The sequence below is a fragment of the Sminthopsis crassicaudata genome, chromosome 6, assembly GCF_048593235.1.
Source record: "Sminthopsis crassicaudata isolate SCR6 chromosome 6, ASM4859323v1, whole genome shotgun sequence".
In the NCBI taxonomy this organism is placed as follows: Eukaryota; Metazoa; Chordata; class Mammalia; order Dasyuromorphia; family Dasyuridae; genus Sminthopsis; species Sminthopsis crassicaudata.
In genome coordinates, this window is record NC_133622.1 from 155,745,273 (window position 1) to 155,771,604 (window position 26,332).

The 26,332-nt window shown below is 33.8% G+C and overlaps 1 protein-coding gene across 1 annotated transcript in view; it reads left to right on the forward strand.

The window, feature by feature from the left end:
• PRKG2 (protein kinase cGMP-dependent 2) overlaps positions 1-26,332 on the forward strand; it is a 107,658-nt gene that overhangs the window by 45,530 nt on the left and 35,796 nt on the right. The window contains exons 5-11 of the mRNA XM_074272729.1: positions 3,807-3,912; positions 10,772-10,835; positions 14,111-14,188; positions 18,340-18,434; positions 20,554-20,622; positions 21,660-21,758; positions 23,943-24,096. Of these exons, the coding sequence (XP_074128830.1) occupies positions 3,807-3,912; positions 10,772-10,835; positions 14,111-14,188; positions 18,340-18,434; positions 20,554-20,622; positions 21,660-21,758; positions 23,943-24,096 (665 nt within the window). The remainder of the gene's footprint in view (positions 1-3,806; positions 3,913-10,771; positions 10,836-14,110; positions 14,189-18,339; positions 18,435-20,553; positions 20,623-21,659; positions 21,759-23,942; positions 24,097-26,332) is intronic.

The window sequence follows — 26,332 nt, forward strand, 5'->3', positions numbered from 1 at the left end:
TATCAAAAAGACTGATTTGAAGAACAGGCCAACAAGAGATAATTTAAGAATCATTGGATAATTTGAAAACTAAAATCAGGCCTTTCTGTTTTATTTCAAGGAATTATATAAAATAAATCCCAAATCTATTAGATCTATAGGGGGAAATTATATTAAAAAAATCTACTAATCTCTTCCTGAAAGAAATCCCACACTGAAAACTCCCAGGATCTTAAAACCCAAATCTAGAGCCTGCAGTGTAAAGAAAATATATTTCAAGTATCCAGAAAGAAACAGATCAATTATCAAGAAATCGGAGTCAGGATTACATAAGACCTGATAGCTACCACTATGAAAGAATGAAGAGTTTGAAATATGATATTCTCAAAGGCAAAAAATATAGGATTACAATCAAAAATAACTTACTTGGCAAAGCTGAGTATAATCCTACAGGGGAAAATGGATTTTTAATGGAATAGAAGGCTTTCAAACATTCTGATGAAAAGACCAAAAATAAATGGGAACTTTGAAATGCAAATATAGGAGTCCAGAGAAACCTATAAAAAACCAAGGGTATTTGAGTAATTGTGAAGGAGCTAGATAACGGAAGAAAGTGAAAAGAAACAAATATATTTTCTGAACTTTTTTTGGTTCTGATTTTGGGAGAATTATATAAGAAAAATGGAGATCTCAGGGTGGAGGTGGGATGAGGTGGGATGGGTGTGAAAATTTTGTCCTGAGGACTTACAGAAGAGCAAAGGAAGGAAGACTGAAAGGAACACACACAATATGTAGAAAGAAGGAAAAGGTGAGTGGAACTTGAGTTTACAAACATGGAAGAAGGGATGGTTGAAGTGAGTATTAAATGAATTTCACGCTTACCTAAACTAGGTAGAAGGATTAATCACACAAACATACTCACCCAGATTGTTTGAGGCAGATAGACATCAACTAGACCAACTCTACATGAATGCTCCCTCTAACGTTGAATAATTTATCTCCCCCAGAATTGTGAATTTAAGTAATGTCTGTGATTAGGAACTGGCAGCCATCAAGTCACTTAGCAAGTATTTAAGTGCCAATTATGTGCCAGGCACTCTGCTAACTTCTGGGAATACAAAGAGAGAAAACAGTTTCTGCTCTAAATGGGGGAGAAAACATACAAAAAAAATTAAATGCAAATAAGATGTAGACAGGGCAAACTGAGGAATGTTGGGGGTGACAGAGACAGTGATGATTCTTGCTTCTGGCTGGTGGTCAGAATAGGGATTGGAGGAGTTCCAGGGTCAGACTTGGTTATAGCTCTTATATTACTATATAAGGGCAAAATAATTTGTGCAAGGAAAGAGATTTATTTTAATTGTCAAAGGATGTAAGATATTACTATTGTTATGAACAGTTTTGTAGTTAATACAAATGGAAAAAGAACTTTGTTTTAATATGCAATATGTGCTAATTTATCATATGTACATATATACAATGCTAATATGTATTTATAAGCATATGTATACATGCTTGTGTATATATATGTATGTATATATGCATATCATAATATATTAGCAATGTGTATATACATATATTATGCAAATGCATATGTATGCATAAATATCTGTAAATTTCCAGATGGGATTTGGTCAGTTTTGTATAGAAAATGATCTGTAATTAGAATTGGGAATTTAGATTTCTTTACAAGAAGATAAGTGAAAACTTACTTCTGTGGGAACATTTGAAAGTTATAAAGAGACAAATATTTTTTTCTTTATTAAAAATTAGATGAATTGGATTGCTAAGTTTCATAGTACCATTAAGAAAACACTTTGTTACCATAGTGCCAATGAGCTCCACAAGCATTATGGGTACCTCAGCTAATTAGCATATAGGTATTTTATGAATAAAAAAGGCAAAAATAAGACAACGAGAAACTCTATTGACATTTAGAGGCTGGGGGACGATTTACAAAAGGATTGTTGATTTCATAGGACAAATTTGGGGAGCTGCGACTTTTTCAGTGAAAGGTGAGTCCCTGAGAGACAGTAGTTTCTCTCATTGCCTCAATGCCTCATAGCAGCCACTTCAGGGGATGAAGAAGAAGGAAGGTGAGAATAAGAGCTGGTAACACTGCAGGGGGGCTGAGAAGCTGTCTTGTGGGAGCTGTGGCAGTTAAGCAGTCAGCTGAGAGATTGCTTTTGCTGTGTTATTCCTGATTGGCTGCAGAGAAAGTTTACTTCATCCTGAGAGGTGTAGCTATTACTCTTGGGCGCCACCTAGCGTTGGAGAAAGGTGCTTTTTTCCCATAAGGTTTTGTTTTCTTCTGCCATATCTGACCTCAGAGGTTGCTATTTGTTTTTTCTTCTCCAAGAGGACCATTACATCAGGGAGGTCATGACCTGACAAGGAAAGAGCATCATGGCTTTTGGTACCATGGTGAGTAAGAGCTGTGTGTTGTAAGCTGCATTCTGATTGGGCAGCATCCTAGAGATGCTGGTCTGTATAGTCTGGAGATGGCCAGTTTGATGAACTTTACATTTTGGCAATCGGAACTAATGGTTTGTTTTGTTATTCAGTCATTTTCTGTGGTGGCTGACTTCAAGACCCATTTTGGGGTTTTCTTGGCAAAGATACTGAAATGGTTTATCCTTTCCTTCTCCAGCTCATTTTACAGATGAGGAAACTGGGGCTAACGAGGTTAAATGGCTTGTACACCTTTGGCTTACAAAGAACTTTTATTCTTACTAAAGAAGTTCTTAGTGGAGCTAACAGTTCCTAGTTGCTTTTTTTAAGGGTGATAATTACTTAAATTTAAAGGCTATCTTTGAATAGAGAAATGAAGCTCAACAGTCAAGTATAGGGCTCTGTGGTATGGAAGATCCTGAAATAGCATTGAAGCCTGCCATTTAGAATTAGGAGTTATCCGGAGCCCATGTTTCCTTGCCAGGTTCCAATAAATGTGTGTTAGTGGAAGAGTGTGATCTGGGTTTATATGTGTATTGTGATGTATTTTGTATAATTTAAAAAACATTTTCTATTATTATTCCTTTTGTCTTTTAATTAAGTAAATGTTTGGTTAATTAAGTAAAAATGTTTAAGATTCATTATTTTGAGTGACTGGTTATGTAGATAAGAAACATTTTGAATTCTTTTTGGGATGAAGGACAAAAAGAGAAGAGTGGGAAAAGCATTTATTAAATGCCTCTTCTATGTCTGTGTTGTGCTTTTTAAAAATATTATCTCATTTGATCCTTGCAATAATCCTGTGAGGTAGGTGCTTTCATTATTATCTTTTTTTGTGGTGGAGGATACTGAAGATGATAGGGTTAAGTGACTTGTCAAGATTCTCAGTGTTAGTAAGTGCCTGAAGTCAGATTTCAACTCAAGTCTTTCTGACTCCATGCTTTGCACTATGTCCAGTTTCCCAACTTGTAGGCTCAAGAACTAGTGGTATTATAGAGATATTTATCTTTTAAAGGATTATCTTGAGTACCCTGAAAGAGGTTGAATGTGACTGTGGTGGTGATTTATCTCTGGAAACTTCATTTTGCTAAAGGAAGAGCATCTTGGAATGAGTGACATCAGCCCAGTACCTGGTTGGAGTAGACCCCCAAACTGTGATGTTATAGGGATTAATCACATAGAAAACCTATTGGATGAGGACAGGATTGATTATATCAGGAATTTCTATGGTTTTCTTAAAAGTTTTGATAAACATAATTATTTTATTTTATTAATTTTTATAATTATAACATTTTTGACAGTACATAAACATAGGTAATTTTTAAAAAAATAATTGATAATTAAAGTGATCAATTTTTTTTTCTTTTTTCCTGAAGCTATCTCCAATGTGAAGACGTGGGCACTAGATAGAGAAGTATTCCAGAATATTATGAGAAGAACAGCCCAAGCTCGAGATGAACAGTACAGACAGTTCCTTAGGAGGTAAGACTAATGTCCTGGGACTTTTAACAGAAGATCCTACTCCCTAATAAGTACCTTGGAAAAAATTCATATGATAAGTGAAATTAAGAGCCTGCAAAAACTTGTGACTCACCCGCAGCTTTTCGCTGAGATAAAAAGTATTTTACTTTTCTGACAATACTTATTTCAAGTATTCTGATGTTACTAGGTTAAAAGAAAAAAAAATGAAATCATCAACTTGAGATAAAAACCACCAGACTTTCTCTTAAAATATAGTAACTTTTCATGAGCCTAACTACGGAGAATCTTGTGAGCTCTAAAGATTGCATTCATTGCCTTTACTTGAGCCTTCTGGCTTGGAGCCCATAGCTCTGTCTGAATTCTTCATTTCTTTTGTTTCACCCCCCCTAATTTATCTATTTGCTTTTTTAGAGATTGACTAAAATTTTACAAAAATAGCTTTTTAAAAATTCCTATTATTTCAATTAAATTAGCTTGCCAAAAAAGTAGCTGATGCTATAGTGATCACATAGAAAAATAAATGAAAAGAATCAATTTATGAGAAATTGATCACATTTCTGATATCATAAACTATCAATTCTTTTTAAGAACATAATTGAATGAGATTTTTATGGGCTTTTTCAGCATGGATGTTAAGTTTATAGATTCATAAATTTAGAATTGAAAAGAAACTGAGAGGGAAATTCTAGCTCACTCTTTTTACAAATGAAGAAAGTGAGGCCTTCAGAGGTTAAGTGACTTGATAGTGGTCACACAATAAATTATTAAACTGGGATTTAAATCAAATCCAGGGCTTTCCCCTCATAACTTCATATTCTAAAGAAAGATTTTTCTGTTAGAAGAGATCATCATCATGAAGTTTCGTTTTTCAAAAATTTATCAATACTTATTACATATAATGATTTCTGCTATTGCATAATGATTTTATATAATCATTAAGTTTATAGTTAAGTTAAGTTTATAGATTCATAAATTTAGAATTGAAAAGAAACTGAGAGGGAAATTCTAGCTCACTCTTTTTACAAATGAAGAAAGTGAGGCCTTCAGAGGTTAAGTGACTTGATAGTGGTCACACAATAAATTATTAAACTGGGATTTAAATCAAATCCAGGGCTTTCCCCTCATAACTTCATATTCTAAAGAAAGATTTTTCTGTTAGAAGAGATCATCATCATGAAGTTTCGTTTTTCAAAAATTTATCAATACTTATTACATATAATGATTTCTGCTATTGCATAATGATTTTATATAATCATTTATTATGTGTGTTAAAGGGATTTTACTTTTGTAATGGTATCATTTATAGTAAAGATAACTTTTTTTAGTGTCATTGCTATTTTTGTGCCTCTTTAAATTTCTAAAGGGAATTACTAATTAGCAGATTAACATCACAAGTTATCACATTTTTAATGCAAAAATTTCTTGATTGAACCCAATCAAACTGGACTGTGATAATAACGAACAAATCAGTCAATCAAATAGTAAGCATTTATTAAATCAGGTATGGTACAAGATGCTACAGACACAAAATCAAACACCATGCAGTTGCTGCCCTCAAGGATTTTAAGGGAAAATGGTCATGTTCAGAAGAACAAGTGGTAGCAATAACAAATATCCTACCATCATGGAACTATCAGAAAGTTAGAACTGGAAGGGCCCTTAGAGGTCACCTATTCTAATCCTCTCATTTTATGGATGAGAAACTCAGGCTTAGAGAGAGAACACACCAGAACAAGAATTTGAACTCACGTTCCATTGGACCCCACTCATACTTCCCCCTCCCAAAAAGATTTTAATCTTTGGGATTCATTGAGGCAGAGCTTTTAGGACTAAGAGGTGAAAGTCTATTAATATTGGGCCCTGCTCAGACCACAATTGCAGCATGGCATTTAGGCTCGGGCACCATATTTTAAGCAGAAAAGGAAAGCTTTCAGAGAAGGGAAATCAGCCTGGTGAAGGGCCTGGCTTCTATGTTATGGAAGAAGTAGTTGAAAGAACTTAGGATGTTTACCCTGGAGAAGAAAAGACTAAGATACATTGAATAGAGCTAGACTTAGAGACTTCTGAGTTCTGTTCCTGCTTTGAATATTTACTGGCTGTATATAACTGACCAACCCCTTAACCTCTTGAGCGCTCAGTTTCCTCATTTGTAAAATGACAGGATTGGATGCAGTGACTTCTAAGGTCCCATTTACCTCTAAATCTGACCCTGTAGATTTTAAAGGGTTTCTATGTGGAAAAATTATAAGGCTTATTCTTCTCTTTGTTCCAGAGCACAGGAATGTAAACAGTGGATGCATAGACATTTCAGAGACACATTTAATCTGGATGTCAGAAAACAAAACAAAACAATGATTTAATATAATCAAAATTATCCATTTTGCACTTCATAATATATTCTAGTTCTTCTTTGGGCATAAATTCCTTCCTTCTCGGTAGATCTGAGAGGCTATCCTATATTCTTTTAATTTGTTTAGAGTATTACTCTTTATGTTTAAATTATGAACGCATTTTGACCTTATCTTGGCATAGGGTGTTAAGTGTTTCTGCCACATTATTTTCTAATTTTTCTAGCAATTTTTGTCAAATAGTGAGTTTTTGTCCCAGAAGCTGGAGTCTCTGGGTTTATCAAACACTAGATTACTATGATCATTGACTATTGTATCTTGTGAACCTAACCTATTCCACTGATCAACTACTCTATTTCTTAGCCAGTACCAAATGGTTTTAATGACCACTGCTTTATAATATGGTTTTAGGTCTGTCACAGCTAGGCCACCTTCATTTGCATTTTTTTCAAAAATTCCCTTGAAATTCTTAACCTTTTGTTCTTCCAGATGAATTTTGTTATTATTTTTTTCTAAGTCTATAAAGTAGTTTCTTGGCAGTTTGATTGGTATGACACTGAATAAATTAATTTAGGTAGAATTGTCAATTTTATTATATTAGCTTGGCCTACCCATGAACACTTGATATTCTTTCATTTGTTTAAATCTGACTTTATTTGTGTGGAAAACATTTTGTAATTGTGTTTATATAATTTCTGACATTGTGTTGGCAGGTAGACTCCCAACTATTTTATGTTATCTACAGTTATTTTAAATGGAATTTCTCTTTGTTATCTCTTGCTGCTGGACTTTATTGTTAGCATATAAAAATACTGACAATTTATATGGATTTATTTTGTATCCTGCAAAGAATTTTTTTCCTCTTGAGTCAATTGTGCTTAAATGACTTGCCCAGGGTCACACAGCCAGAAAGTGTAAGTGTCTCAGGTCCTCCTGACTTCAGGGCTGATGTTCTATCTACTACACTAACTACCTGCCCCTAGAACATATTCTTAAATACAACTTTTGATAGCTTGGATTTCTAATGTTGAAAACTACCTGTTCATAATTTTTGACCATTTATTAGTTGGGGAAAGATTCATATTTTAGAAATCAGAAATGTACACCAAATACATTTACTCTATATATCTTCTTGTTTTCTAATTTTAGCTGCATTGGTTTTAAATGGAATTTTACATTCTTTCTCTTCTTGCTAGATTTAATTAGTAGTAAACAGAAATGTTGATAATTCATGTGGGCTTTATTTTATACCCTGTAACTTTTCATAAATTATTGTTTCAATTAATTTTTAGTAAATTCTCTGGGCTTTTTTAAGCAAGCCATCATATCTTGAAAATGCAATGATTTTGTTTTCTCTTTTTATGTGCTGATTCTCTCAATTTCTTTTTCCTGTTTTATTGCTAAATCAAGCATTTCTAGCTCTTTGTCACACAACAATGATGATAATGGACATTGCTGCTTATTTGAATAACCAGTATTTAAAATTTTTATTTTAAATTATATCTTCATTTGATATATTTCTCACCCTTGGTTTTAAATATATTTATGAGATTTTCAAACAGCAGTTATAAAATAAAATATGGCGGTTATTCCTTTTCTGATATGAGTTAGATTGGTTGTAACCTGAATTCCTTCCCCATTCCAAAATTCTGGGATTCTGTATTTCTACCATAACTAGCCCTGGGATGACTGACTCAGATGGAAAACATTACTTGAAGTTAGGTACCCTAAAGATTTGAAGACTTCTATCAGATCAAAAACTATTACAAAGCAACAGTCATCAAAACCATTTGGTACTAGCTAAGATTTAAATAGCTGATCAGTGGAACAGGTTAGAAAGACATGATACAATAATCAATGACTATAGTAATTTAGCACTTGATAAACTCCCAAACTCCTTTTTATGAGATAAGTACTCACTATTTCACAAAAAATGCTGGCATAGACCTACATCTCACACCCCATACAAAAATAAGGTCAAAATGGATACATGATTTGGATATGATATAATAGACAAATTAGCAGAGGAAAGGATACTTTACCCATCAGATCTTTGGAGAAGGGAAGAATTTATGACCAGAGAAGAACTAGAGAACATTATGAAATGCAAAATAGATAACTTTGATTACATTAAATTAAAATGGTTTTGCAGAAACAAAACTAATACAAACAAGATTATAAAGGAAGTACAAAGCTGGGAAATTTTTTTTCACAGCCAGCATATCTGATAAAGGGCTCATTTCTAAAATATATAAAGTACTGTTAGATTGATAGTTAAAGGATATTAACAGATAATTTTCAGATGATGAAATTAAAGCTATCTATAGTCATATGAAAAAAATGCTCTAAATCATTATTGATTAGAGAAATGCAAATTAAAACAACTCTCAGGTACTATCTTATACTTCTCAGAGTGGTAAAGATGACAGGAAAAAATGATAAATGTTAAAAGAAATGTGGGAAAACTGGGACACTAAATGCATTGTTGATGGAGTTGTGAAATGATCCAACCATTATGAAGAGCAGTGCCACTACTGGGTCTGTATCCCAAGAAAATCATAAAGGAGGGAAAAGGACCCACATGTGCAAAAATGTTTGTGGCAGCTCTTTTTGCAGTAGCAAAGAATTGGAAAATGAGTAGATGCCCATCAATTAGGGAATGGCTGAAAAAGTTGTGGCACATGAAGATAATGGAATATCATTATTCTGTAATCAGTGATGAACAAGCTGATTTTAAAAAGCCCTGAAAAGAGTTACATAAACTGATGCTGAGCAAAACAAGCAGAATCAGGAATACAATTTGCACAGTGACAGCAAGAAAGTGTGATGATCAACTATGGAAGACTTGGTTCTTCTCAATGGTTCAGTGATTCAAAACAAACCCGATAGACTTTGGACAGAAAAAACAGAAAAAAAAAAGTGAACATAGTTTGTGTTGAATTCACATTCAATCTCCATAGTCTCTTTCTGAATGCACTTCTTTTTTTTCCTGTTTTTTTCTTCTTTCATAGTTTTTCCCTTTGGTTCTGATATTTCTCTTCCAACATGATTCATAAAGAAATGTGTATCAAAAAAGTTCATGTATATGTATGACCAGAAAAAAATTAATAAAGAATTAAAATATATATTTGAAGACTATAGTGTAAAACATTTTGGAGGTAATATAATACTCTCAACTCCTCCCTCCCCTAAGAAATTTAGCATATGTGATCATGTGACATTGCCAATTGTCTTAGAAAGTATTTTACTAGGGGACCCTCTCCTGCAAATAAACCACAAATTTTATCTAAGACTTTGTTTGGGAACCTATGCTATGAGGAAAAGAAGCCCAAGGATTAACATAACCAAATATCTGGGCTCTATTTGAAAAACTCTTTCCTTAAAACATTTGTCTCCTCTGTTTCCCAGGAAAGACTATTTTCCATGGAAGATCATTTACAGACTTACTGTATGCTAAATCAGGACTTGGGACAGGCCTTAGTAACCATAGGTTGTTGATTTTTGGGGGACTATATGACAAGATCCCACATGAAAACTATTTTCTCTTATTACATTTCATTAAAAATGTTTTATTTAAATATATTTTGGTTTTGTTCACATTAAGCAATTAGCTCTTTGCATTTTTCAAGGAATGTGTTTTGAGGAAATTTTTTTGTGCAAAGTCTGTTTGCATTGTTTTTATTTTTGATGTACCATTTTTCTCCCCATGGGGTCAATTAAAAATATCATTGGTGCTATTAAGGTTGTTATACACTCTAAAAGTCTAACCCATTTTCCTTACCTAAATTATGTATTGTGGAAACTTCTCTTATTGTAGGAGAGGATGTGAAAGTTTGATTTATAAAACATTGGTCAAAATGTGGTTGTTTGCTAAAACATTATATTTTGGTATTTTATTTTATTTAAGGTATATTATTGTTATCATTATCATGATAATAAAAAGGACAATAATTTGTTAAAGGCCTACTATGTGCTAGACAGTGTGCTAAGTGCTTTACAAACATTATCTAATTTGATCCTCACAACATTTCTGGAAGGTAGGTGCCATTATTACCTCCATTTTACAGATGTTTACTCAATTCCTATATTATTCAGGGCTATGAGGATTCAAAGACTAAGAAAACATGGGCCCTTTCCCCATAAAGTTTATTGTAGAGCAAGGAGATGAGATATGTATATGAATAATGATGCAAAAGTATTTGAAACTATAATTAGAGAGTTTCAAAGTCTTTGATAATTTTATTTCCTTGGTTTCCTTGAGATAGATAAAAGATTTGGCAGTTTCTCACTGCCTCCTACCTCCTATCTTCTCATTCCCTCAGTTATTTACATCATTCAGTTATTTGAACATCATCCCGTATAATCCCTAGTTTATATACTTTACAACTTAAAGTTTTGTTTTTGTAAAGTTAAGTGTATATATGTAAATTATGTCAAAATATAGAAACAAAATGCATGAATTATTAGTGGAAAAAGGGAAATTAAATGAAAGTTTCTTTTTCCTTTGGCAGTGTATGTTTGTTGAAGAATTTACCTGAAGATAAACTAACCAAGATCATTGACTGCTTAGAAGTGGTAAGAGTGGTTAGAATTAAACATAAAACTTCATTTAAGAATTTGGGCATTGTGTTAGATCAAATTAAATTGAGATAATCATTCTTTGCTCATTTAAAAAAATTTGTTTATAGGATAAATTCCATTTAAATAATCTTTAATGCAGTTTCTAGATTCTATCATCATACTGAAATTTTGTTGGTATTAAATATTGTTCAAAATAAGTAGATTACTAACAGAAATAACTTGCAAAGTCAAAATATTTATATCAATTTAGGGACTGGAAAAGGTTTAGTTGATTAGTTTTTAAATGTTAAAAATTTTTCAATTATTGTTTTAGTTTTTTGACTATTTTATTCATTATGTTAGCATAAAAAGCCTTTTTTTTTTTTGGAGATTATATCATCCTTTTTCAATATCCTACTGTGATGACCCATTACGCATATGACTTATAATCTCAAAGATTATGACAGTTAATTTTAAATTCTGTGCATTAGGCCCTATCAAACTGGGAAGTCTATGAGAATGGTCTTTGCAAACAACTCTGTGTTTGTTATCAAAAGACTAGCCTAGCCAACTTTGGGGATGCTCATGTCCAGTAGATATCACTTAAGAGATGGATCTTGTTATTCATAGAACTCCTGAAACCTTTCTAAGGCATAGAAGTGTTTCAATCTCTCTCATCAGATGAGATACTCACAACAATGAAATCTACAAAACTAAGAATTTTGAATTTGAAAAGTTTCTTAATTTCTTTTATAGTTGCCATAGTGGATCACTATGAGTGAATTGGAGCTGAGATAACATTAGGATGTAGAAAAGTACACGATGACTATGTTTTGAAATAAATTGAGGAAAAATCAGTATATTTAAATGCATTTTAATATGTCATTTTATTTCTAGTCTTTGAAAATGGATTTTTTAAAAAGATACCCACAGATGTTACACTTTTAATTTTAACACCTTAGAAAAGGGCCTTATAAGAATTTGTTCAGAAAAGCTCATATGGTTGGTTTTATTCCAAAACTTGTTAATTTTTCTTAAAATAATACACTTTGTGACATGTACCTTAATTTATATTTATATCTTTTCTTTATCTCAAAGTTAGAAAGTTAGCTACTTTAGCTTTCCTCTTTTTTTTTCCTTGATTAATTGTAATGAAAACTGAAACCCTTACTGAATTTTTTGGAGGTGGATTAGAGTAACAAGTGAAGTCACATCTAACCTTTAAACTTTTTTAGAAGACTATTCTTAATGGAGAACAATCCCTGCAACATTGATTGTTGATAGGTTTATGACTCTTTCAATCCCAAATGATTATGCAGAGTAATATCTCTTTAGAAGTGAATGGAGACTACTTTATCCTTAAGTGCCTGTGACACCATTAATGTTTTTATTCACAATTCATGAAAACCATCTAGCAGTTTATCAAGGATGTGCCATGATACAGTTCCTGACCTCCAAACCTCCAGGGGTTTCTGTTCTGAAAGTCATTTTGGAAAGGGTTACTTGCCCCTTGTCTCTAGAGATTTTTCACAGATGTTACAAATTAATAATTCATCCTAATTTTAGTGTGTTTTTCCCCTAAAACAAAAGGCTTATATTTTCCTTTAGAGAAGAAAATCTTTTTTTAATATGGTATTTCTAAAGGAGATTCACCAGAGAATTACATGCTGACAGCAAATACTGAATTTTTGTATCATTAAAATTAAATGGTTATATAAGCATATTTATAAGAAGTACTTAGAAAAAAAATATATATACATATATATATTGCTCAAATCCAGGAATAATTTACAAATTTAAAAGCCTCATCCTGTACTTTATATTAAACTATTGTAAAATCTCTTTTTGCATGTCCTTAGATACCAAAATAATTCAGAAAAAAGCTTTATGTTTGTATCTGGTATCCAAAATGAAATGTTATAAAATGGAAAACTCTCAAGGGCAAAAATAATTAACAGTGAACTTATGGAGTCCACTGAGGTCTGAACGTTATATGGTATTTATTAGTTGCAGTTTAGTTGTCTAATCTTATCAAAAAAGCAATCACTTAGCTATTTTAGAATAGTATGGCTGGCTGTCTTATTGAGTTCTAGGGCCAGCTGCATCTACATCTGACTACATCTGAGCAAGGCATTTTTGTTACATCTATGACATTATTTTCTGAGCATGGGTGTCAGAGTGTTGTTGTTCAGTTGTTTCAGTCATATCCAACTCTCTTCATGACCCCTTTTGGGATTTTTTTGGGCAAAGATTCTGGAATAGTTTGCCATTTTCTTCTTCAGCTTGTTTTATAGATGAGGAAACAGGCACACAGAGTGATTTGCCCAGGAACACACCACTATCTCAGGTCAAATTTTGAAGTCACAAAGATGAGTCTTCCTGCTTCCAAGCCTGACATTTCTATTCACTGCACCACCTAAGCTGCCCCTGATGGATAAGAATATCCCGTCACTTAGTATTTGATATAAACTTACTCTTTAAGATACCCAAAATGGGGGTAAGAATAGAACTTTAACTATGGGGTTGAGTTCTTGAAGTGTCTCTGTTTTTAGATGGAAAGTGAAGTTAGGTATAATATTAAAGTATGTCATTGGTTAATTGTGAAAATCTACTAATGAAAATGATAAAGCACTTTACAATTCAGAATGAAATTAAAAAAATCTTTCAGTGATAATGATTATTATATATCAACAACACACCTGGCTAATTGGGTCAGAGAAAGAGAGGAGTGGAAGCAATTCAGACCTATTCCTGAAATCCTCTCCCAAGTAAGCATGTGATTTGATTGTCCACTTTTGAGCTGCAAACACTGTGATTCAGGGATTTTTGGTTTTGTCTTCCAGAAATCCCCTTTCTTTTGAGGATAGAATATATTGTTTATTTAAGTATCATTCATTTTCTTCTGGTCTGTGCTTCTATTATTTGGGTTGGTTTAGAAGTAATTTTACTTCCTTTTCTGCCTTTAGGGGAAAAATAGCTGTGATTTAAAAATCTAAAGTGACCTGGAATGACTAGAACTAAATTCTTGTTTCTTTCTAATCCTGGATCTGTCTTTTCATCAAAGTCCCAGAGATGTTCTCTATGAGGAAGGCAATAAAATAGGGCCAGAACTGGCTATGACTACTTTTCCAAGGCCTATGACTGTGATGGATGAAAGGCTTGAAACCCACAATGAACAGACAATGATGCCTTATGTAGCCAGTATTTAAAAAAAAATATTAGAAATCTTATTTCAGCTCTTCCCTTAAATACTCATCTCTACTAATATTTTTTTTCTCTCATCCCAACAGGAATATTATGACAAAGGAGATTACATCATCAGAGAGGGAGAGGAAGGAAGCACCTTTTTCATTTTAGCAAAAGGAATGGTAAATATGATGGTCATCAAAGTAAAACCAGCAAATAACTGCAATGTCCTACTTTAGTACATATTAGATAGCTTCTGAAAGATAAAATAAAATGGCATTGACATATGCTATGTGTATCAGAATCTGAGCCCTTTATTCTACTAGTTCTCTCTCAACAGTTTTATCCATATGACAGAAATATAGGCTAATTGAAGCCTCCAGACTAAATTCACTCCAGAACTGCATAAAAGTTGGTTAGAAATTAAGGAAACTAGCATGTTCAGAGTTGAGTAGTTTACAAAGCTCTGTATGCAGAAGCTCTACTGTGAAAGCTTCAGGGTTGTCTGAAAGTTACAGATAGGACCTCAGAAGTACTGGAGAATGACAGCAACTGAAACTACCTAGTATTAGGGGATCTGAGGTCCTCAGCACTCTGTCCCAAGACACAGGAGAGGGCCCTGAAGATCCAGCACTATAAATCTCAGATCAGAGGGGATCTAGCCCGGAAGGCCAACACAAGAACTCAGGGGACCCATTCTAAGCTCATGACAGACAACTCCCTCACTTCAAATTTTGCATTGCAAGGAGCAAAGCCTTTTCCTTGGATAGAGGCCCAAATTATGGTCTAAAGTTGGAAAGATGAGTAAATTGAAGAAAAACAATGACTATATAAAGAAATGTTGCAAACCTAATTCAATTAAAAATTACAAATGGATACTCAAAGGGAAAAACCAGGTTTCCACAAGACTACATGAATGCTTAGAAGAAGAAATTAAATAAGAAAAAAATAAAAGTTTTGGAGGAAAGAATTGGAAGAAAAATAAATAGATTAGAACCAGAATAGATCAAGCAAAAATCAGTGATTTCATGAAACAGCAAAAAAATTACATAACCAAATTTAAAGATTTCCCAAAAAATAGAAAAAAATTTAAGATATAAATGTGAGATATAAAAAATAACTTACATGGAAAATGAGTCAAGGAAAGAATTTGATAATCACTAAATTCTCTGACAACAAGGATTAAAATAGAGCTTGGGATCTACATAGAACTGTGATCCTGAAGGTCATGAATGTGGTTAGTCTTTCTCCAAGAAATAAACTTTGTTAAACATCAGAAACTTCATACAGGAGAAAAACTTAATGTAGTGAATGTAGGAAGGCCTTCCTTTGAAAGAGAAATTTTACACAACATTGGAGTATTCCCATTGGAGAAGAATCCCTTTCAATGTAAATGTGGGAAGACATTTTGCCAGAAAACAGCTTGTTGAACATTAGAGAATTCATACTACAGAGAAATCTTATGAATGTAATAAATATAAGAAAACCGGTCAGAAGACAGGATTTAATCAGCACCAGAGAATTCATATTGGAATAAAATCATGTGAATGTAATGAATGTGAGAAGACTTATGGTTAGAAGATAGGACTTATTCAGCATGAGAAAACTCATATTGGAGAGTAACCATATGAATTCCATGAATATGAGAAGAGCTTCAGGGGAAATTCACATTAGAGAAAAATCCTATAGATGTTATAATTTGGAAAGACTTGCCAACAAAGAACATACCTTTTATTGAACATCAGAGAGTTCATACTGGAAAGAAACATTTTGTATATAATGAATGTAAAGAAGATTTTTATCTGAAAAATAAAGCTTAATCGACATCCGAAAGTTGATTTAGAAGAGAAATCTTACAAATGTAGTGAATATGAAAAGGCTGTCAAGTATAGCTCAAATTTTGCTCAATATCAGAAAATTTATATTGGAGAGAAATTTTATAAATATAATGACCATGAGAAAGCCTGCTGATGGAGCACAGAACTTAGGGAACAATAGGTAATTCATACCAGAATGAAATCATATTGATGAAATAAATGTCATGCCTTTCCTGGAAAAAGAAGAAATTCGTCTATAAAATATCATAATTCATACTGGACAGAAAACTGATGTTTTCCCTAAACAATATGGTACTTAATCATTTTCAGTATATTCATACAAAAATAACCATGAATTAAGTGAAATTGTGAAGTGTTAATTTTGCCTCAAGATGTATAGATCTGGAAAATAGTGATGGACCTTCTGGGCAAGGAAGATTTTTACAACTTTGGTTAAGGTACTCCTGAGTGATAATCCATTTTCTGCTTTAAGGTCTCCAATAAAGAGTAATGCGCCAACTTCTAATGGCATCTCCTTTAACTTCTAGACAGTTTTATTTGTTTCAGAATTTTTCCTGACATTAATCCTATATTGACCCTTTGTGATATTTATTTGTTGTTACGATTATGTCCTCTGGGGTCAAACAGAACAAATTTAATCTCTCTTCTACATTACAGCCCTGTAGATTGTTGCAAAAGGTGATCTTATCTTGTTCCTCTATCCCTACCTCCTCTTTTCACTTCCTCAGTAAACATCCCCCATTTCTTCAACCACGCCATATGGGTTTTTATCATTATGATTGCCTTTATCAATGCCCAGATTATTTCTTAATGGCCTTTAGTGCCTTTGGAAGGTTATATTATAACATGTGTCTCATCTCCCCAGAGAAAGAGGCCAATTAACCCAGAGAATTTTAGAGGAGTACAAAACAAACAAAAAATCTAGGACCTATAACTGTAGAACTCCAGAAAGCTTGATATTTTATTGACCTGGTTGTCTGGGATATTCTGGATTGATTCTGATCTATCCTAGAGTTTAATTGAATTTACAGGTAGAATGAAAGCTAAGTAAATTAGGGTGATCATTCTTATTTAATTATCTGGAAAAGTGAAAAGATATGTGTGTCATTTTCAAAGCATTTTAAAAAAATTCTTGCACTAATTGACATGATTTCAATAGATATTGTCAGAATACTGACTTTAGTATTGAGAATCATTTGTCAGCCAAAAAGAGTCAATATAGTTATCAAAATTCTATAGATTTAGCTAGAAATAAGATCAAACATTAAAGATTAATGAACATTTGGAGCTAATTCTAGTCCCACAATCATGGATGTGACACAAGAGGCAAGTTTATTAAGAAACCTCCCTATCAAGACTTATATGAATTGATGCTGAGTGAAATGAGCAGGACCAGGAGATCATTATATACTTCAACAACAATACTGTATGATGATCAATTCTGATGGACGTGGCCCTCTTCAACAATGAGATGAACCAAATCAGTTCCAATAGAGCAGTAAAGAACTCTGGGAGATGACTATGAACCACTACATAGAATTTCCAATCCCTCTATTTTTGTCCGCCTGCATTTTCGATTTCCTTCACAGGCTAATTGTACACTGTTTCAAAGTCTGATTCTTTTTATACAGCAAAATAACTGTTTGGACATGTATACATATATTGTACGTATTTATTTATACTTTTATTTATTTAACATTTACTTTAACTTATATTTTAACATATTTAAAATGAATATTGGTCAACCTGCCATCTAGGGGAAGAAGTGGGAGGAAGGAAGGAAAAAGTTGAAACAAAAGGTTTTGCAAATTGTCAGTGCTGAAAAATTACCTATGCATAAAATTTTTATAAAAAAGAAAAAATAAACTAAAATAACAAAAAAAGAAAAAAAAAAGAAACCTCCCTCCCTTATCTGTCCCAATATTGGGAAACCTTTCCAGTCAATAACATGAGAGGGTTTTCCTTAAATTACTGAATAGATTTATAATTTATATTTCTGATCTTGGCCTTACATTTCATGGGTAATATAATTTTAATTAACAAACAACCTTTTAATGTTTGTAGTTATTTTGTGTATACCTACAGTTAAGATTTATACTCAAAATTTTCTAACCAAAGCAGCGCTCCTTATATTTGTGGTATTTGTCACTTTTCATTGTTAGAAGATAAGCACCTGCATTATTATTGTGTATATTTACTAACACCTGGTAAGATACTGGAGAGAAAAATATTCATTTTTATGTACATTCCTGAGTCTGTTTGTCCTGGAATTTTCTTTTTTATACTTCCTATCATTGTGCTTAATAAATACTTGTTGACTTGATTCTTGTGCCACACCTAGAGCTATAATCAGAATTTGTAAATGATTTCAAAGAATGTTTATTGAATATCTACTATGTATTCATGCCTACTATGTGTTCATCATGTCTACTTCTTCTGTGGATAGAATAATGAAAACATGAATTTGTTGAATTTCTTGTTTTATTGTTACCCAGGTGAAAGTCACTCAGAGTACTGAAGGCAATGATCAACCTCAACTTATTAAAACACTGCAAAAAGGTGATTATTTTGGAGAAAAGGCTCTCATCAGGTTAGTGTACTGTTTGGGAATAATATGTCTACACATTTCTTTTTTAAATTGTTATTTTTTTTTAATTAACAGAACTTTATACTTACCCCTTGAATTCTTCTTTGAGGTCAAGCTTATTCATTATGATTACACAGCATTCAGATTTTATTGCTGGCTTTTTTTTTGCACTTATGTTGTGGTCAGGTGTGTATGGATTTCCCAGTTGTGTTTACTTAACTTTACATCAATTCATATGTCTTTCCATGATTCTTTTTAGCTGTAATATGTTTTTCCTTCTAGTATAAAAATATTCCATTACCATAATTTATATAATAATTTTTCAATGTATATCTCCTTTTTTCCATTTGCTATTATAAAGAATGCTACTATAAATGTTTTGGTATATGTATGGACCTTTTCCTTTTATTATTGACCTCATTGAGTTATATAGCAGGTAGTGGTAGCTTTAGGTCAAGGGTATGAACTTTAAAAAATCATATTGATTAATTAATTAAATCCAAATTGTACAGTATGATTAAACTACCAATTCATAGTTCTAACCATGCTTAAAATTCCCACAGAGAAGTTTGGAGGAGGAAGCTGAGGAAAGGTCTCATATAGGAAATGGTGCTTGAGTTAAGTTTTTAAGGAACATAGGGGTTACAGGTAGCAAAGATAAGGGAAGAGTGCATTCCAGGCATGGGAGGCAACTGTAAAGGTACAGAAATGTCTGTGAGAAACAGGAAAAAGGTTTAGTTGTACTGACCATATGCAATTGCTTAATGAGTTGTCCTGAAGTTAAGCAGATTTAATTTCAATTGTGATTGACATGTTTTTCTTATTAAGCTGTCAATAAAGTTACCGAGGTTTGAATTTGCTTTTTTGTTCTATGTTACTTAGAGGCACTCTTGTTCAACATATCAGAATAGCTTTCTTTGTATTTCCAAGATTGGACACAAACAAATCCCAGGGGTGCTTTTGGAATCAGTTAAAAATAAATCCTTAGAGTTCACATAATGAGTTAAAAAATAAACTTTGTAAGCTCTCAAGATTTAAGTCAAAGTACTGTTTTCTTATCAGAACTAGGTGGACTGCCTCTATTTTGTAACCTGAATTTATATGTCAGACACATGACCCACAATCTAAGTATGAAATCCATATCCCTGAAAATCACTATGCATTAATTATTGCCAAGAAAGTCTTTGAAGTTTCTTGCTATTTTATTATAATGGGCTTTTAATAAGTATAAAAGAATAAGAAGTGGTGTCACTTGGATACAGAGGTTCCTGGTGATGACTGGGCAAAGGGCTCAAGGAATACACTCTGCATTGCTTGGAGAAGTGTGAAAGAAATCTGCTTTTCCAGACATCATGGAGTTATCAATCCTCCTCCCCCCATCCCTATGTGCATTTCTGGGGATCACTTGGGGGGAATCTCAGACTGGCAAACTCTAATGTGTTTGTATTTACATTGTGGTGGGAATATCATTATTATTTGGGTATCTTTATTGGAAGCAGTGTGGCATAATCAAGAGAGAAGTAGACTCCTGAGTCAGAAAGAAGTGATTTTATTTACTTTATCTGATGCTTACTAATTTTAGGACCATGAGTCACTTAGACTCTCATTGTCAAAGGCACCTTTCTCAGACTATCAATTACAGATTAATTGCTTATTTGCAATGTTAAGGAGTTTCTACACTGAGAGTTCCTTGTATCAATAAAATTACAAAGCTGGACCAAATATAGATAGAATGGATAGGAAGCTATGTAGGTAGATAGATAGGTAGGTGGATATATGGATGGATAGATAAATATATAGATAAGAATTATATATATATATATATATATATATTGCAATTATCATGTTGTTATTGAAACCTCAGTGCAGGGAACGAATAAAAATCACAGCAGGTAGAAATAAACACTCAATGAAATTATTTTACCTGATATTTGCAGGAGCAAGTAATCACTCAGTATTCTTTTCCATTTATTGATTGGAAGTGATATAATTATAATAGGGATGTTGTCACTTAGGGGATACTAATTGGTACATTATATATATATATATATGTATATATATATATATGTATATATGTATATATTTCTTAGCATAAGTGAAAAAATTTTTTTTCCCTCAACAGTGATGACGTTAGATCGGCTAACATCATTGCAGACGAAAATGACGTGGCATGCTTGGTTATTGATCGAGAGTGAGTACCTTCCTATTATTAGAGCAAGCCTATCTCTGGTCCAGGAATCCTTAGTTTTATCTTTTTCCAAGAGGAAATTCTTCCCCTGCGTCACTACTTAAAAATACTGATCCATAGCCTCATCTACGGGTCAGTTCTCCAGTCCAGAATATCTAATTCACAATTATTGTTGTAAGACTCAGGGGAGAGAGTAGGCCTGGATAAAAAGATGTGTGAGTCACTTGCATAGAGATCATAATTAAAGCCGGGCTCATAAAATTATTAAGAGAAAAGGTGCAGAAGAAGAAGAGAGTGTAGGAAAGAAACTCAAGGTACATTCACAGTTAGCGTGTAATAGATATGATACGGATGACAAGTCAGCAAGGAGATGGAGAAAGAAAGAGAAACAGCTTGAAGAACCAGAACAAAGAGAATGTGCAGGAGGAGAGGGTAGTTGAGAATGCCAGATACAGTAGAAGTTTAGAAGATAAGAAGTGAGAGAATACCATCAGATTGAGCTTAAAATATCATCAGTAACTTTAAAGAGAGCAATTTCTGTTGAATGATAGGGTCAGGAGTCAGACTGCAAAGGTTTGAGGAGTGAGAGTGGGAGGACAGGAAATGGAAGCATCAAGTATAGATATTTTTTTCAGAGTTGGAGTGAGAAAGGGAAGAGTAATTTAAGATAACAGCTTGAGGGTCTAGTGAAATTTTTTTGTTGTTGTTGGTTTTTTGTTAGGATAAGGAAGATCTGAGTATATTTGATGGCAGTAGATAGGGAGAACGTGAAGATTTGAGAGAATAACTTTAATATGAGATAGAAGGTCATGGATATCGTTTGAGAAGTAGAAGTGCCATGTAGGGAAAATTTCAGGCAATAACCTAATGGAGGAGTTTTGAAGATGAGCATGTCCTGGACCAATGAAACTAAAGGCCCAGAGCTCCTGTCAAAAGAAAAAAAACAAAATTAAGTTCTGTAACTTAAATAAACTTTTAAAAATCTCTGTAACTAAATTTGGTATATGGAGAAGGATGACTGTGAACATTTTCCTTCTTAGAACATTCAGTCAAACAGTTGGGACCTTTGAAGAACTCCAAAAGTACCTTGAGGGATATGTGGCGAACTTGAATCGTGATGATGAAAAAAGACATGCCAAGTAAGTGGGGACATTTTACCAGGGGGGTGGTATTGACTTTTGGTGGCCCCATAAAGCTGAGCACGAATGCAACAGGGTTAAGAAGAGGCCTCTAGTCTCTAGTTCCCTAGATGTTTGGCCAGGAAATAACAGGAGAGAAATAGGAAAGAAAAGCCAAATAGATTCAGAAGATTATTGCCAGCTTCACACTGTGATGGACACCATACTCGCCCTTTCTATTGATGGTGCAGGAAATTGGAGATGTTTGTAGTAGGAAGGTCCCTAAGAATAAATTGTCTCCTTCGACTGCCATCTTGTCTCTTCTACCAGTGTGAAATCTAAGACTGAGAATATCTATGAATCAATCAACAGACATTTATTCATGAATTAAGCCCCTATGAGCCCTCAGGCATTGTGGTAGATGGTAGCAATACATATCGGCTCTCAAGGGGTTTACATTCTACTAGGGGAGAATGGAATTTTTTTTTTCTCATGCTTGTGCCATCTCTGACACAAAAAAAGTATTATTCATCTCAGGAGAGCATTAGTTGCAGAGGGCTAAATTTTCAAATATAAAAGTGTCAGGTTGAGTGCCTCTTAGTAGAGGTGTACAAAGTGATCCTATTTTGGGAAATGGCTATCTGCATTGGCCAAAGTTTAGTGGATAAAATTCTTACTTACCTTTGGACTTATTTGTTCTGTCCTTATAAGGGATGAGATATCCTATTTTTGGCCTTTGATGATATGCCTAAAAATACTACTATGTCTCCACTATTTCTCACATATGTCTCATTCTCTTCACTCACACAACTCCTACCTGGTTCAAACCTTATCATCTCTCAGTGAACTACTGGAGTAGCTTTCTATTTCGATTCCCTACGGGGTTTCTCCATGCTTTGAAGGCAATTGCCAAGAGAAAGCACAGATCTAAATGCTTCACTTATCTGCTCCTATCAGAAGATACTTGTGGTCCTTGAGTACCCCTGGGTTGAAACATTAAACTCCTCTGTTTGGGACTTAAGTCTCTTTACTACCTGGCCCCTTTCTACCTTTCCAGGATTCTTACACATTTCTCTCTTTAATACTTTCTGCAAACCTGCTATCCTGCTCTACCTATTGTTTTGCACACTTGACATTTCTCACATCTGTGTTATCTCCCTCACCTTAAAAATCCTTGAATTCCCTCAAAACTAAGTTCAAGACATTTTATCCTCCCAGATACCAATACCCTTTCATTCCAAGCCTACATTGTACATACTTCAAATTTATTGTTTCTGCTGTTGGACTCCAAGTTATTTGATCTTAAAGATGGTTAACCTTTTATCTTTGTACCTTCAGTGCCTAGCAAAACATCACATAGTAGGCATTTTCATGAATGATTGCTTATTGTTTGATTAAGGACATTTTTCCCTCTTTATTGCTCTTTTTGGACTCAAATCTTTAAATTATGATAGAATGGGAACCACATCTTAAAGCCCCTTTGATGGGCAATCAGAAGACTTTTCTGTTTAATGGAAAATTCTTTTGAGCTTACCTGAGAATGTTTTGAAATAAATGATTTTCTCAAATGTTTTGCAGAAGCAGACAGAATCTATTAATGTTAATAAATGCTTGGGCCTACACGCACCAGTTAATTTCTTCCAAATCATACAGCCACAACTAACCGAAAATTGAAGGCCTGAATTAGAATGAGAACATTCAGTCAATTTCCCACACATTTTTGTAAGGAAGATAATAGCAATTTGCATCCTGTTGTACAGTGCTAGTACTGACAGCTCATTGGCATCCAACCCACAACAATAAACCCTAATCGAAAAAGATGAATAACTATTTTAGAACAGTAATATTTGGAAACAAATTGAACATTTGATTTTTAATGTTTCATATAGTAATGATTATAATTATCCATGGGAAGTCTTGAGATTTTATGAAAATCTTAGATTGCCTTGGAAATTTTGAATTGTGATATTCTAATGAAATCTGTTTCTGATTACACTTTTAAAATCAGTGGCTCTTAAAGGCAAACCTGGCTGCTTCTTGGTGTTTTTAGAAGTTTTTCCCCTACTTGATCTCATATAAAAAATGAGATTGTCTTTGCAGAAGCTCTAGGCAGTAAACCCATAAGTGATGGTAAGATGGCTTTTCATATATAGTTATCCTTAGCTAGTCAGGAAAAATAATCATAATTTTACCTTTTCCCCATAGGAGATCCATGTCTGGCTGGAGGCAGACCAAACCTCTGTCTCTAGAGATGATTCAGCTAAAGGAGAAGGTGGCCAAATTTTCTTCCTCGTCCCCATTCCAGAACCTTGAGATTGTCACCACACTGGGCGTTGGTGGGTTCGGAAGAGTTGAACTTGTAAGGGGTTTACGTTTCAAACATCCAAGAGAAAATTTTGATTTTAATATTTAATGTGCCTGAGTCCCTACAATGAATTTTCCTTCTACCTCCTAGTACTTTACAGTGCTCAGTCATCAAGGTTAACTTAATCATCACGTATCACATTGCCCTAACTGAAAGGGAACAACAGAGTTTAGATTAACATTGCACACTTGCAAATCTAGACTATGAGGTAAATGTTGTTAGTCTAGTTGCTATTGAAAGCTTCCCATAACAGCACCTCTTTTTGTAATATTTAATGTGAATTACTGGAACACCCAAAGAGAACTATAAGATTTCAATATAGATAACAGTATTTCAACTTAAACACATATTTCAGCAAGGGAAAAAATGTTAGATTTTTTTATAGAGGGCCTAAGAGGGCTCACCTTGGAACTCAAAGATTTCACTTATATATCATTAGCAATATATATACACACACACACACATACACATACATACATATATATATATATACTACCCTCTCTCTCTAATAAATACATATATATACATATTATATGAATGTACAAATTTATGTATATAAATATATGTTCTATCTATCGATCTATCTACTTCTTCATCAGAACTATAGTTTTTCTTCTTAGTCCATAGACAGGCTGGCTAGTTTACTATTGGTTTTTGAGATATAGCATGCAAAATCTTTTTTACTTATAATGTCTGTTTCTGAGCTATTGTCTGGGTCAGGTTGATTGTATGACTAAAAGGTAGTCTCTTGGACTTAGAATCCTTTGAGATGAATGTTTATTAGTCTCAGTTTGCTCACCAAAGAGTCTAATTCATCTATTGGTAATAAGTGATTAGAGTGGACTCTTGAATGGTTTTGAAAACAAGCAAGTAATTTGGTCTCTTGACTACTACCTACAGGGTACTTTCCATAGATTTACTAACTTATGTGTTCTCAGCAGAGTGCTGTCACCTCACAGAGGGTATTGATATCGAACTCAAGCATTGTTTATTTCTTTTAGCTGAAGTTATAGTTAGATGCTGAGCTGCCTTCAGTTTTTATCTCATTTGAGAGAAGTTTATGTCTGCATTCTCTCTATCTTCAGAGACTCCAAAACATAAATCAATAAGTAGGAGTGCCCCATGCTTCAACACCAATACATAGAGAGTAAAGCGAGCAGTTTCATTTCTGAAGTTGTATGCATATATTAGGAAAGTCATATATTAGCTTCACTGAGATTTTGGCAATAATTTCTGTGTATCCAACATGTTCATCCCTATATGGTTGAAAAGTTCAGGTTACAGGTCCCCCAATAATGGTAAGACATTGTTATGGACTTTCTAATGCCAGCCAAAGCTAGAATGTCTTTGAACAGATTACTTTCAGAAGCCCATATACTGAAAACTACTTCTTGCACAATATTTTAACCATTGTGGTATATTTCTATTATGCTTGTGCGTACGTGTAACGTGGTCAGTTCCTATCAGGGTGACTTGTGTTCTTGCTGTCAGTATGATAGCAACAAAGATACAAGTTGTAAAGGTTTACTGGTGCTAATCTTAAACACACAGAACTGTTTAGAGATACTTTTCTTTATATGTACTAGACATAAGCCTCTCAGTGCTGTATGTGGTTGTTTTGGCCTGGGAAAATCTAGTTCATACTAGCTTAGTGCTTTCTCTGGACCTATGTCCCAAGCCATCGTAGAAAGCATTCATGACCTTAGAGCACTACGCCCTGGGAAGTATCAACTACTTCTTGCTACCATGTGTGGAATCAGTGTCAGTTTTGCCCAGAAACAACTTCTACCATTGTTTCAACCATAAACTACCTTCAAGAGATTAGCACTTCAGCTCTTTGAAATTTAGCACCTTACTTCTGCACTTATGTTAATTTACACAGTCCTTTGTAGGCCTTCTGATCTCCATCAGGCATCCGTGGATAGGTGAGGAAAAGAGAATTGGCTCAGTGAGGGAAGTTCCCATCTGCTTCTGGCATTCTGATTGGGAGGCATTCCAACCACTCAGCAGTATTGCTCTCTATTTGTATTCTGGCTTCTGAGGTATTCTTTTTCAGGTATGACCCCACTTTTGGTGCCATGCAGCCTTCCAGGGAGGCATCCATATCTATATTAGTCTTTCCTGGCTGTTGAAATATGCTGAACTCAGAGTTGGCTAGGCTGCCTTCTTTCTCTGGCAAACAGCATCCGCCTTGGCATTCATCAGAATGTCATTTGTCAGCCCAAACTTA